Source organism: Centruroides vittatus, unplaced genomic scaffold (genome assembly GCF_030686945.1).
Source record: "Centruroides vittatus isolate TY-2023 unplaced genomic scaffold, ASM3068694v2 contig_345, whole genome shotgun sequence".
Taxonomy (NCBI): domain Eukaryota; kingdom Metazoa; phylum Arthropoda; class Arachnida; order Scorpiones; family Buthidae; genus Centruroides; species Centruroides vittatus.
The window spans coordinates 2,008,740-2,023,488 of record NW_027122170.1 but is presented as its reverse complement, the minus strand read 5'-3'; the positions used below and the strand labels follow the sequence as shown (position 1 = coordinate 2,023,488).

The following is a 14,749-nucleotide window of genomic DNA, read 5'->3' as shown; positions in this document are numbered from 1 at the left end:
ATAGTTCTTTAAACAACAACCATCCACACATCAAAACACAAAACTAATGAACTGGACAACCCAGCCATTGTAGCTTCTTGCTTAGTGTTTACATTAATTATGACATTTAAATGAAAAAAAAACTTTTTTGGCTATTTTTATGGAAACAAAGAAAAACAAAGTTTCAGTATATTTATCAGGAAAGCATTCTCTATAAAATGGTATATTTTCCATTAAAAAATGGCATTGGTAATTCACAATCTTCTCTTGTAAGTTTTTAGTTATAAAACCATTGTGTATTTTTATCATTTTTTTGTATGTTTATGTCAGGTTTGTGTTCTCTTTTTTTTGCTCATAATTTTTACTATTTTTAATTGGAGTTATTATTTATTGTTCTTTTGGAGGAGGAAATCATTGCTCTACAGCAGGGATGGCGAACCTTTTTGAGTCCACGTGCCATATTGTAAGCATACTTAGCTTTAAAGATGTTAATGCGTGCCAATGTCTTAGACTTCAAATAATGATATTTAAAGAAATTAAACGAATACGCTTTAATTCGAATAAATGCAAAAAATCTGATTGAAAAAAAAGATGATCAGGTGATAAACAGAAAGAATGATTGAAAAAGACAGAAATCATGTGATACATTACATGCCAGATGATTTCTCTTACGTGCCACTTTGGGCACGCATGCCATAGGTTCGCCATCCCTGCCCTACAGCATCACTATTGTAATTTTGCAATAAATATGTAAATAAAACAAGCAATTATTTATTGTGACATCATCACAATGCCAGGCTGCAATTTTTAATCATATCCTTAATTTATTCAATTTAAAATATATGTTCTCAATCTCAAATTTGTAGTGTCTTACCCCTGTACATTGTATTTTTCCTGATAACAACAGAGTCATGCTAGTCATCAATGTAACTCCATTCAGGAAAAAATTTTTGAATTGAATTTATATTATTTCCAATCTAGACTGAAAATTTGTATACAGTTAATCAGGGCCTTCTGCCCCTAAGCTTTCCTTATCTGGTGTCAACTTTTATCTATCTAACACTGTTCTCGAGATTAAAGAAAAACATACAAACAGTGGGAATTTATAGGTCTACAATTTTTTCAAATTTCAGCCCAATAAATAAATTTGTATGTACTAATATCATAAAAAATGGACTGTTTTTAATACCTAATACCATGGATCATGTACACAATGCCTTGACCTTCTCTCTCCCTCCCAACTGTGTACAATGATGTACTTTTCACAACCCCACTCTCTCCTTTAGACTATACATATAATTAATGGATAGTTCTAAAGGCAAAAGTAATCAAATAAGTGCATTCAACTTTCTAATTCTTCATATTAAATAATAAATAACTCACAGAAAAAGAAAATCAATAATGATAAACCAAAAAAACTGTCTAAATTGTTAACAAATGTACTAGAACTTGACACACAATACATGACACATTGACACTCAATATTACCTTACTAACAATATAAAGAATAATTTTCTTACCTTTCACCATTAATTCTTTATCAGCAGCAGTTTGAATTACTGGCAATTTAGGATAGCTTTTCCATGGTGGTTCTTTTATCTTGCGAAACAATGATGATGATTTAGTTATGATAGGAATATATTTAGGCTCTTCTGGTGGTATAACTTCCTAAACAAACATTATATATTGCAAATTAATATTGTAACTATTTAAAGTTTTTGTAGTCTATGAACTACTTTATTATTATCATATTGATATAATATTTTGACCTGTGTGCCTTTGTTTTCACATCTGTTGCAACTAAACATCTCATTTTACCTGAGTAAGCACCTTCGAATATTCTAAAAACAACAAACAATCTTTTGTTTGTTTTTTTTAGAATGATAGAAATGAACCTAGAAACAGATAACCCATGATCCCACTGCTAGATATAAAAGAGGCAATGTGATCTAAAAAAGGGAAATAAGAAATTAAGCAAAGAGAAGATATGTAGCAATAAAAAGTATAACAGTGTAGCAGTGTAGGTAATGACAGGAAATGGAAAAAGTGAATGTGAGAAGTAAAGAAAAAAAAAAAAAAGATTTAACAAGGTATAGAAAGGACAGCCATATCTGATGAGTGTGGTTCTAATTGTTAAAATACTTATTTACCCAAATGTCACCATATAGACCTACCTTAATGCAACTTCCAATTTTCTTCCCATTGTGAGCAGTAGGACATTCAAATCAGGTGTATATTTACTTAACCCTTGACCCTTTTCCTCTTTTCATCCTCATATGACCATTACTACCTTTAGTATGCAATGTGGTATCAATGGAATATAGAAACTTTTAAAATAATTATTTGCTGGTATTTAAGTTATTTTCTCATGCAAGATATATAATGCGTGTAATATAATATTTTGAACAATTTTCATGTTAAGAAAGACAATCTTTGGTTTTTTAACACATTAGAACTATTAAAAACAGTACTTTACTTTTTAATACAGTTTAAAATAATTTTTAAACATAGCTACTACTACTCAGTAGTAGCTATGTTTAAAAATTATTTCAAAGCTACTACTTTTTTACTACTACAGTAATAGCTTTAAAAATTTGTAGTAGTAAAAAAGTAGTAGCTTACAGTAGTAGTAGCTTTAAAAAATACTTTGCCAACAATTTATTGTTAGGAGTCTTTACTCCAAATAGGTTACTCTCAACTTTTTTGTTTTCTATTGTGATAAATAACAATGATCATACTTGAAACTACAATGAACATACAAATTCAGTTTGACATTGCAGCCAATTAGTTTGCATTTAGCATTAAATGGACTTGACTGTATAATAAATTTACCAAATATTAACAACATAAAACATATATCTAAAAAGTTGTTTACTTTTAATGATTTTATTTTTTCTTCAACTTCTTTTTTATCTTCAGTAATTGTTTCTTTTACATACGTTAATCCAAACTTTAAACAAAAAACAATGGTATTAATTTTCATAATAATTAAAATTATTAAAAATATTATCATAAAATGATGTTATAGTAATTTATTTATATAAAAAATTTTATAATTTAGTTAGTGCTGTTAGTGAATGCAACTCATCTGTTTATTAAAAACAATTTTTTTTAAACTGAACTCAAAAATAAATTTTTTCTAATAAACAGGTATCCCCATATAACACAGTATCTATATAACATGGTTTTGTGTCCATATAGTAACTCTCACAAGCTTTTGGAATACAACTTGGCTTTTTCTACTTATTCTGAGCACCACATAACATGGATTCACTTAACACAGCACTTGTCAGGAACCTAATCCTATGTTATATGGCAGATATTTGTACAGTGGGTGATCGGTTAACAAACAAATCGGATAACGAACACTTTTGTGAAAGATTTTTATGTTCGGACAACGAACACATGTTCGAATAACAAACACAAGAAAAAGCGACGTAAAATAATAAATACTGATTGGTCTTCCCTTGTCTTTGGGCAACAATTTGAAACTTTTTGGAGCGCAGGAAACATCGACATCGACGCTCAACCCGGTACATACTGATCAGATAGTATTCCCCCGAACATTGAATTCCAGCCATTCCCCAGAATTCCCCCGAACATTGAATTTCCCTTGTAATTCCAGCCTTTTATTTTTCTGACAGAAACAATTCTTTTATAGTATTCGTGAGACTGTTGGGCAGCACTTGTTAAGTTTTGCATTGGTTTTTATTTTTGAATGGTGAGAGTATAATAGAAAAGGTAGAGAGTGGGCAGATGTCTGATGGTGCGAGGCAGTATGGCTTGAACAGGTCTACAGTAGGCCACAGTTCAATATTACCTAAGAAAGATACAGTATAATCAAAAAATCTCAAACAGATTAAGGAGTAACAAAAAATCACATCTGAGAAATAAAGAACATTGAAGAGCTCATAATGAAAACTGATCTGACGACAGAAGAATGCCAAGAACTCTTGAATGAAGAACACCAAGAAACTCAGCAAAATATGTTTTCTTCTGAAAAAGAGGATTAATGCTGATATCTGCTATTAAACATCTTTTGAAGAAGTGGGAGGATGTCAGAACGACTGTCTTAAATGGCATCCAAACCAGGTTGAGGTTAATAGGCCTGGGGATCTCTACAATTACAATGCTATTAATTACTTTTGAAAAATCCTGAAGAAAGAAAAGCAATCGACATTAGACAGATTCTTCAACCCCACAAACGAAAAAACATGACTAATAAAAATGCAAGACTGTGTATATATGTATTTTTATTATTACATATAAATAAATGTAGTAAGAAAGTATATATTTTTTATTTTTTGGGGTCTCCAGAACAAATTAATCAAATTTCCTGAAAACCTATAGTAAATCAATAATTGGTTAATGAACAATTTGGATAGCGAACAAAGTTTTGAAACTGATTATGTTCGTTAACCGATCAACCACTGTACTAGTTTCAGGCATTGTAAGTCAAGAAGTCATAAAGTGGGAACTGACTATATTATACAGAGTGTGAAAAGATTATATTTTCACTCATATTGAACAGAAATATATGATATTACCACCATTTGAAACAGAGATACTGTATTTGCAATTTTGTACTAATCTTAACTGCATTCTATATGTGCTCTATGTGTGGCAAAAGATGTCCAGATTGTTAAATGTATCACTGTTGCAAGTTATGTGTTCGCAGATAGTGAGCAGGATACCTTACAAATAAGTTTAAAAAATCGTACACGACTACGTTGGTCCGTTGCAAAGTTATACCAAACCGAACAGTGGCGGGCTCCATAGAGGCACCACATCATGGCCATTTATTTATATAAGAAAAAATAATACAAAGGTTACATAATACAAATCATTGCTACACGCACAGGTAATGACAGGAAAGAAATTTAACACAGATGATACTCCACTCTCACCAAATCTTCTTAATCATATCTTGCCTGATGTTCCTGACAATGGTGTGAATGCACTGTTTCAATTCTGGCAACATCATTGGAAGTGGAGGAATGTAAACATTATCCTTGACAAAACTCCACAGGAAAAAAAAAAATCGCACATTCACTTGATATCCAGTGACTGGAGTGGCTATGTGCAGATGATACGCACTTCCATTGGGAATATGCATATACAATAGCAATCCTATCATTTTTTTTTTTTTTTGCATGTAGTATAGAAATTTGTAATAAGATACATAATGCAGTTATAATAAAATATTAATTTTAATTAATTCAAAGTATGTTAAAATATGAAAATAATCATACAATATGTATTTATATTTTAGAAAATACAAGGGAAGCAGTGCTTCCACAGCTTCCATGAACAATCACTGATGTTTACATTCCTCCACTTCAAATGATATTGCCAGAATTGAAACAGTGCATTCACACCACCATCAGGAACATCACACAAGATATGCTTGAGAAAATTTGGCAAGAATGGGATACCATCTGGACATCTGTTTTGCCACAAATGGGGTACATGTTGAATGCATTTAAAGTCAGTACAAAAACTGCAAATATCCCTCTTTCAAATGGTGGTACTGTCATGTATTTCTGTTCAACATTACTGAAAATATAATCTGATGAAATTGTACAATAATTTGTGCACACCCTGTATAATTCTGGATTGTAAACATTCACTGTACTACTTTAAAATAAATTGTTTAGTTTATTTCTTACTAATCCTTAAATATCCTTATTAATTGCAATATTTCGTTGCTGATGCACCAAGAAAACAAATAAATAACAATGCTAACTTGTCCAATTTATATGATGACAACTTTCGTCGATAAAAGCTTGCCCCTGCAGATTATGGACAGAAGATTACAATATTAATTGAAGACATGAATGGATGAAGGTGTAAGGTATCCATTTCTCACATACCACCATTAAAAACCTGATATTAAATAACATTGTAATATCCTCTGCAGTATACTATTTTGTGGATACATTTACACTGAAAAAATTATTTAATAAAAACTCGAACATCAATTCACTCAAAACTTTGATTTTGTAACATAACAATGTCATCCACTCATGTCTTCAATTCAGAATCTGACTTGTTTAAATTAATATGTAATTCTTATGCCCTTCTTTTAAGAATAAATTATTTTTAATTATAAATAATTTTATTATTAATACTCACAATTGGATCTCTAGTTTCTTGCTGTTTCTTAGGTTTTTGAAGTCTTTCTTTTGGAATATACTTTGGTTTTGTTTTGGGCTGAGTGTAATTTCTTTTTCCATAACTATATAACCTATCTGTTAAATCTATTGCATCCAATTCAGGTTGTTTTTCACATTTTTCTTCAGTTGAACAGTCTGGTTTTATATCCATTTTTAATTGATTATAAACTGAAAATATAACTATAATAATCAAGTATAGTAAATTATGATTAATTCATATATTTTATTGCTATGATCTGTTTCTAGAATATGGGTATATAAGATAATTACCATAAATATAAAATTGTTAATAGTAGATGTAAATCATATAACATCTTACATTAAGAAATCAGATTATAATATTGGATTATCTGAAAAGTTTCTGCCAATTTTAAAGAATATGAAAAGCAGAATTTTTATGTTGATAAATATGTCTATTCACATACAGTAAAACTTTTCTAACTCAAAGTTCCAAGGGCAGGAAAAAACTTCCAAGTTACAGACAATTCAAATTAGAGGACAATAGAGTAAAAACAACCAATTCTGAACAGCTTTGTATTTTTATCTCTCTTACATCATATAAAGAATCTTTGAGACCTTTTTTTGTTTTAAACAGCTTGCATAGTGCCTTTCAGCAAAATGTTCAATGTAACTAATGGAATTGAACATTTCAATTCCATTAGTTACATTTTCCAGTCCAAAGCAAGAGGACCTCTTACTTTGAACTGGAACATTATCTGAAAACTAGAGTTGGAAAGTAATACAACTGTCTGAAAATATCATGAAAATCCAATAATTAGGATCACTTTGAATAGAATAAATATTAAAATTAGAGTCGAGGAAGTCGAAATTAACATAAATCGGTGTCGGGGACCACGAAAAACTGTCTTGGAGAAAATTCAAGTTAAGAAATTCAAATTGAAGATGTTAGATCCATCTAACATCTTCAATTTTGAGTTAATTTTGAGTTTTTTTTTGAGTTAACGAAATATTCAAGTTACAGACATCTGACTTATAGAAGTTTACTGTATATTTACACCATCATCGTTTACATAACTTGAAGATCCCATCTTCTCAAAACTTCTTAATTTTCTCAGTAGAAAACTGTTCAAGATGGTTATTAAAATTTTTTAAGGAGGATTTTAATCACTTATTATAGTGTTCAATTAGAGAATTTTACAAAGACTAGAAAAAGTTCTTAGAACTATGATTGTGTGCTTTTGGCATTTTGTGTGTGAAGTGTGTACAGTCTGCACACTACTTTTATTTAGCAAAATTAGATGGAGCATTCAATAGCCACTTAAGCATCACAATCATGTCCACATAAGCGAATAGAAATACCAAACGCTAAAATTTAGCTTTTGGTTATGTGAAATTAACACTATTATTGCTAATTTGATGGAAAACAAACTAAAGAGCTGTGCTGCATAGGTTAGCATTTAAAGCTACAACTGCCATATAACATCGGGCTATATATCGGCGATAATAATTATAAATTACGGCAGTTATTGTAGCTTTACTGTAATGTATCCGGTAATTCGTAAAATATTTATATCTGTAGGTTAGCATTTATAGAAGAAAAAAATAAACGATCTATAAATGAAATACGTCAAATGAATTCTTACTTCATGATAATGCCATTAACATTAGGCTACTTTTTCATATAATATGGCTATTTACAGCAAGAAATTTGAAACAATTGCAGCTCCGAATAAAGCAGTTGGGACCTTATCGAAGCTGTACATAATGCCCATAGGAGTAAAAAAGTCAAAGAAACCCATATGATCCTTTTCGGAATAGAATGTAGCCCAAAGACACCCTTACATTGGGGTACGTGCCTCCTTTGTCATAGGGTTGCCTTTTTCTTAATCCTGAAGGGAGCTCTAAGGTTTAACTTTATTTTTAAATTAGTTGCTTATTTCTATCACAGAAAACTTTTTTACCGATGACAAAATAAAAATATTTATTATTAATTTAATTAAACTTTGTTCTAGCGGGTGGTGATTATTCGGTCGAGTACCTCGATATCATTGTAGTTAACGCAATTTTGATATACGCGGTAGCATCGATCGATTAATTAACTGCATTAATTGTGGAATACCTGTATATATACAGTATGTATGTGTATTTATGTATGTATATATATATATATATATATATATATATACAGTCGACTCCGCATAAGTCGTCACCCAGATAACTCGACACCATCGGTTAATAAGTAGTCAGTTTCTGTGGTCCCGGCCGACTTACATAGACATTAATGTTAAAAAACTCCGGTTTACTCGACACCGTTTAACTCGTCACCACTGAATAAGTCAACATACTTTTGCTGTCCCACACTCCGCTAAGTCGTCACCCCCCTCCCGAAAAAATGAATTCACTCCGCATGTGTGGTGCGAACTCATTTTTTTTCAGGAGGGGGAGTAAATTTATTTAATAATATAATAATATATTAATATTATTAATATATATACATATTAATAAAAATGCCTTAACATTTTATGTATTTTTATGTATAAAATAATAACAGATAAACAAAAAGAAAATATAGAATCTACATTAACGTCACACCAGAATCCAATTTTGCATTTTCTCACGCTAGAGGCATTAAGAATCCTTAGACGTTACTTGCCAACAATTGACAGTTGCGAAGACGGTGTTTTCGAGGCGTTCGTGATGGTCGAAAAAGAAAGTCGAGACAGTTAAGTGCTCGAAACAAACAACGCTAAATGAATTTTTGAGTTTTTCATCTACAGAATAATTGTAAATGGAGGACACAATGTATTAATGTATTGTAAGCCTATACTACTGTATAACGCACTTCTGTACTTTCCTAATTGTATTTTTTTTTTTTTTGTTTTCCCAACTTCGCTTTAGTCGTCACATCGGATAACTCGACACATTTCCACTTCCCCTTGGGGTGTCGACTTATGCGGACTCGACTGTATACATATATATTTTGGCCAGATGGCCTACCGCTCTGCGGACCCGGGTTTGAATACGGACCGACCTCTAAATCTTCAGGAATTTTTCGGGGAGTGGTCCGTCCGTATACGTTGAGCCCCGTCCCTCACCAGCCGGTCGCCCCATTGTGGGCCTGGCCGAACTCATAACGAGCTTGCTAAAAAGAAGCCCTCTTAATGCCGACAGGGTGGAAAGAGTTTTTTTAAAACTCTTTCCACCCTGTCGGCATTAAGAGGGTTTCTTTTTAGCAAGCTCGTATATATACAGTGTAAATATACGGTATTTTGATTCTTGGCTCAACGTCCGAAATTTCCTTACGAAATTTGTAGCAAGCCCCCACTTGGAGGAGCATAAGAAACCCCCATCATAGTGCATTAAAATTGTAACCTATTTTTTAATTGCGATAACGTATGCATTATACATTTACAAAAATAGACCTGGAAAAATTTGTTAATTTGCTTCGAACAGCGCATACTTTTACGCCGTTTCACATATTAAATCGACAAGCATCTGAAAAATCGTGTCATATTAACGCAAGAGTAATAAAAGGAGTAGACATTTTGAAATTAATTTAATTTTAATATTCGAAATTTAGAGCTTGTTATAATGCATTTTATTATTAATATCGATTCGAATTTTTAAATCGACTTTTAAAACACGAATTAAGACGAACGGACATGATGATTTTCGGGAAATAGTTACAGGAAATGGCATATTATAGTTCAATTCGTCTGCTTCGAAATGTGCATATTTAATAGTAATGCACCAGTGGCGTGCCGTGACATTTGATGATAGGGAAGTTGGGTTCATGTAAGAAGTTGGGTTCATGTAAGAAGCCGACTTCCAGGAGAAATCAGTTAATTGCGCGTCAGTGATGGTATAGGGCAGGCATGGCAAACTTTTTTGAGTCCGCGTGCCATATTGTAAGCATACTTATCTTTAAAGATGTTAATGCGTGCCAATGTCTTAGACTTCGAATAACGATATTTATATAGAAATTAAACGAATACGCTTTAATTCGAATGTAAATTAAATGTAAAAAATCTGATTGAAATAAAGATGATCAGGTGATAAACAGAAAGGATGATTGAAAAAGACAGAAATCATGTGATACATTACGTGCCAGATGATTTCTCTTACGTGTCACTTTGGGCATGCGTGCCATAGGTTCGCCATCCCTGGTCTAGGGCAGGCATGGCCAACATACGGACCGCTTAATGAATTTATGCGGCCCGCGATTAATCTTTCAATATTAGCTACTTAACTTCCAATAATTGGTCGAATGGATTCGCGATACTTTCTTTTTTTGTTTAAATTCCACTGTACAAATTTACAACTTTTGTACTCGTCTGTGTGATAGTGAGGAATAAAAAAAATGATAAATTTAAAATATTAATATTTATCATATATTAGACAGTAATTCAAGATATACAGATGATATTCAATTTAACTTAGTAATTCGTGTGCTTTGCTAGAAATATAATACTAATACATATAAACGTTTATTTACTTAAATGAATCGTTTTTGTAATTAACATTTTTTAATTTTAATATTTCGTTCGGCCCGTGAAAAAAGTTTTTTCAAATTCGGCCCGGGGGAAAAAACTGTTGGTCACGCCTAGTCTAGGGTCCATTCGTACGTGCGTGGTGGCGGAAAAGACAAAGACGACAAGTATCTGACAAAAACCATTTACTTTAACATAAAATAAACATACACTATGTACGAAATTGTTTGTTTTAGAACAATCAGCCGTTTGGATGTCGTGGGCGTCGATGTGGTTCTTCGATGGTCGATCGAAGGTGGCCCGGGACAGTGGCGTCGACGAATCTGTAAGGCACGTCCGTTGGCGTCGGGGACACGGTCTAAGTCCGAAGTGGCACGGGTTACGGGTTGGCACAATAGTCGAGAAATTGTTCTTTTTGCGCGTCGACACGCGGCGTTTTGGTTATTTGGAACGTTAACCGAGTGCCAGGTGTCCTCGATTGTCGGGGATTATATTAATCTCCATTCTTTCTTTCGTCCATTTTGATTGGTCGTTCTCCCTCAATCACGCTTCCCGAGTGCTTGGTCCCTGGTTGTTAAACGTAACGAGACTCTTACCTGGAGCGCGAGAAAAGTCAAAATCGAAGACGAATTTGATCTTCCACCAATCATAGGACGACTTCCTTCCGCGATTTATGGTTTCTGCCACGCAGTTTGATATAAACAATGGGTGTCCGACTACAAATGATTTTTCTCTATGTTTTTTTAAACTAATAAGTTTTTCTCTAAATTAACCATTCTTTCGCGACGGATCAGACCCGTCCGGTACATGACATTTCCATAAAAATTTTAAACAAATACCGGAAATAACAAAAATAAACAATTTATGTATTTTAGTTCTAAAATGCAAATAATACATACAGAATACAAATTGATGTGATACAAACAATAATAGAAAAACTTGTTTTTTTAATGTTTTATAAACTAACTCTATTCGACGATTTTTTCCGCAAAGTCGTTAATTATTTTATCATAAAAGTCGCTGGTCGTCGACTCCATCAACGTATTTGAAAGCTCTTTTTCTATCGAAAACAACGCTAGGGACCACAATTCGTAGGTTTCGACAATTACTTAATTTAAAGAATTAAAACACGCTTGGAAAAATTGTTTTTCATAATATTAAAATGATTAAAAACTTAGATACAATTTAGAATAGTGTAGCATAGAATGTACAAATTAGAACAAATTCAAAAATAATATTCCGAATGGTTACAATTTTTGAATTTGGGACAAATGACATTCGAAGACTGGAATTCGACCGAAGATCATTCGAACATACTTTGTCAACATTCGAATATTGATGTTTGAATATCTCCAATATTCAAATATTGTATCAATATTAATATTCAGCGGCGCACCCAGAGTGGGCCAACGGACCCTGACACCCCTAAAGTAAAAGGGGGGAAACTAGTAAATTTTCCAAAATTTTAATATATATCATGCTCTGTCTTCTATTATGAATTAGGGTCACATAAGGTGGGAATTTTATGAAATCCGAATTAAAATTTTATTTTTTTATCCGTTCAACTCGGCTCCCACATGATTAAATTTTGAGTGAGCCGCTGTTGATATTGATGGATATGGTATTAAATCTGAGTATGATGTCGATATTGATGAACATGAATATGCAACTACAAAGAAGTTCGAATCCTTAACAGGGTTCGAACATCTTTATGGGTTCAAGCCCCTTCAGTAGGGGGCTGAGCGAAGGGGGGGTTGTGTCTTCCATCAGAGATTAAGTAAAGTGATCGTGGGTGCGCTTCTCTCCCGTTTCCTCCTCCATTTTTAATTAAAAAACCCGTTGTAATTCAATGGACACATATTGTAATTTAATGATAAATGTAAGATTTTTAAAGCAATATTTATGTATTTGAGTAATTTGAATTAAAAAACGATCGTTTATCGCAGTTTAATTAAGAATAATGGCAATAATTTTATAAAAGTATATATAATTACTTACAGGAATATTTTCGAATAATTACAAAATGACGTCACGATCGAACGACGCCGCTACGTCACTTGTCTAAGGGCAGAACTATCGTCTGCTTTACTATTATATTAATTCGTACTGTTTAATACTTTCGATGGGTATAGTTATTTTATTAATATACGTCGTGCATAAATTTTAAGTAATAAAAGTATTAGAATTCAGTAATCTTTGTTTCGTATTAAATGAAATACTATTTAATTTTTTGTTATATTATTGCTAACGCTGAAACGTGATAAATTATTAATCGTTTTTTGCTTAATTAAACCTTTCAGCTCTGCAGGCAATAAGAGGGGCTTTTCCAGTTTTATTTTCTCTTAACGTCGACGAAATATGCCTGGAGTTGTTCGGCCGGATTCGATCCCGGATCCTCCAGAGCGTAGGCCGGCGCCATAACTCGGCCATACGACCAGCAACATAAACGATTAAGTAAAAAAATTATATAGATGCCATGAAATGTACACATTGTATCATTTAGAATATTACATAAAATTGGCCAAAGATAAAATTAAAACTCAATAACAAAACTTTAAAATTTTTATGCAAATTATGTATTGTAACCCGAGATTTGACTCGCAAAGCGAATCGAAATCTTCAATTAAACATTAAAATAATTTTAAATGCCAGGACGAAAAATTAATATATTACAAAATTATAATACATCGAAGTACACATGTCCTCTTTCTTTCGTAACGTACTTTTCACACTTCAGGAAAGGACGTTACCAAAGAAAGAAGACACTTATGTAGTACGTTGATGTATTAGAATTTTGTAATATACCAATCGAAATCGTTTGTTCTGCGTAATTATTACACTTTTTTTGTAACTCTTTCCACCCTGTGGGCACTAAGAGGGCCTCTTATAGCAAGCCCATTATGGGTTCGGCCAGGCCCACAATGGGGCGGCCGGGTGGTGAGGGACGGGGACCGACATATTTATATCCCCAAGAATATTTCAGGGGGGAGGTGCATCCGCCCTGAAATATTCTTGGGGATTTTTCGGCCCGTCTGGATTCGATACCTGGTCCCCCTGGGGGGAGGGGGGGCAGGCTGCTGACCTTGACCGCTCGGCCATCCGACCTAATTATTTCACTGTGATCTGGTGGTTTTTTAAAACTCTTTGCCCTGTGGGCGCTAAGAAGGCCTCTTTTAGCAAGCACATTATGAGTTCGGCTAGGCCCACATTGGGGCAGCCGGATGGTGAGGGATGGGGCCCGTCATGTCTGAACAGAACCCCCGAAAAATTTCTGATTTTTCCACCCGTCTGGAATCGATCCCGGATCCCCAGAACGGTAGGTTGGCACGATGGCCGTTCAGTCTGTGTTTGTAAGGTTAGCCGATTGGAGTGAAAGAATGTTACGGCGGTCGAGCGGTCAGACTGTCTTGTGGGAGTGGACTGACTCACTGAGACGGGTTACCATCGGAAACCGTTAATAAAAATATAATGATTCTTACAAATCTTTCTTGTGTGAAGAGATTCACAATCCGAAACGCGAAGAATAAAGTTCAACAAAGTTCGAGAATTCCGTGTCTTCGTTGCTGGCAGTTCGATGTGTCGGTGAACAATCCGTATGCCCCGGGGCGTAGAACACGGCTCGACGGCGATCCCTGGATGAACCGACGAATCTGGAGATTGCTAGCCCGTTTCACGTGACCCGGCAGAATTTTCTGCCGGGTCGTTTTCAAGTTGGTACACTCAGCCGGCAGAATTTTCTGCCGGGCTGACAACGAAGGCAATAACAACCATTTTTATTTGAACTATGCATCTTAGAAGTATGCAGTTTTCGCGATTATATTCTTCTGATCTTATTTTACATAGTAATATTTTTTTTGGATTTTATTTTTAAATAAATTTGTCATTTTTGATTTTTTAAATAAACTTACCACTTAGTCTATTCAAGGTCATGATAGTACTGAGGTAAATGATCGTTTTTCTCTCTGTTTCTTTAATTTTTTTGCTAGTTTTTGTGATATCACAAATTTATTGAGTTCATTACATATTTCTGTTATAGTTTTCATGATTTCTGATTCAAGTTTTTTTTTAATCGTATGTATGCGATGTATAGAAGTCACTTTTGTGGATTTTATAATAATTTTCTTAGTTTTTATACTAATTTAT

At 33.3% G+C, this 14,749-nt stretch overlaps 1 protein-coding gene across 3 annotated transcripts in view; it reads right to left on the bottom strand.

Annotated features, from left to right (window-relative positions):
- Positions 1 to 14,749, bottom strand: part of Dhc16F (Dynein heavy chain at 16F) — a 383,439-nt gene that overhangs the window by 303,360 nt on the left and 65,330 nt on the right. For 2 of the 3 annotated variants that reach the window (XM_067269009.1, XM_067269010.1), the window contains exons 1-3: positions 6,115 to 6,305; positions 2,855 to 2,929; positions 1,500 to 1,647 (exon numbers count right to left, since the gene is read on the bottom strand). In XM_067269009.1, coding sequence (XP_067125110.1) covers positions 1,500 to 1,509 — 10 coding nt within the window. In that variant the 5' untranslated portion in view covers positions 1,510 to 1,647; positions 2,855 to 2,929; positions 6,115 to 6,305. Of the gene's footprint in view, positions 1 to 1,499; positions 1,648 to 2,854; positions 2,930 to 6,114; positions 6,306 to 14,749 lie in introns of those variants that run through there. The other variant, XM_067269011.1, reaches the window with a different exon arrangement.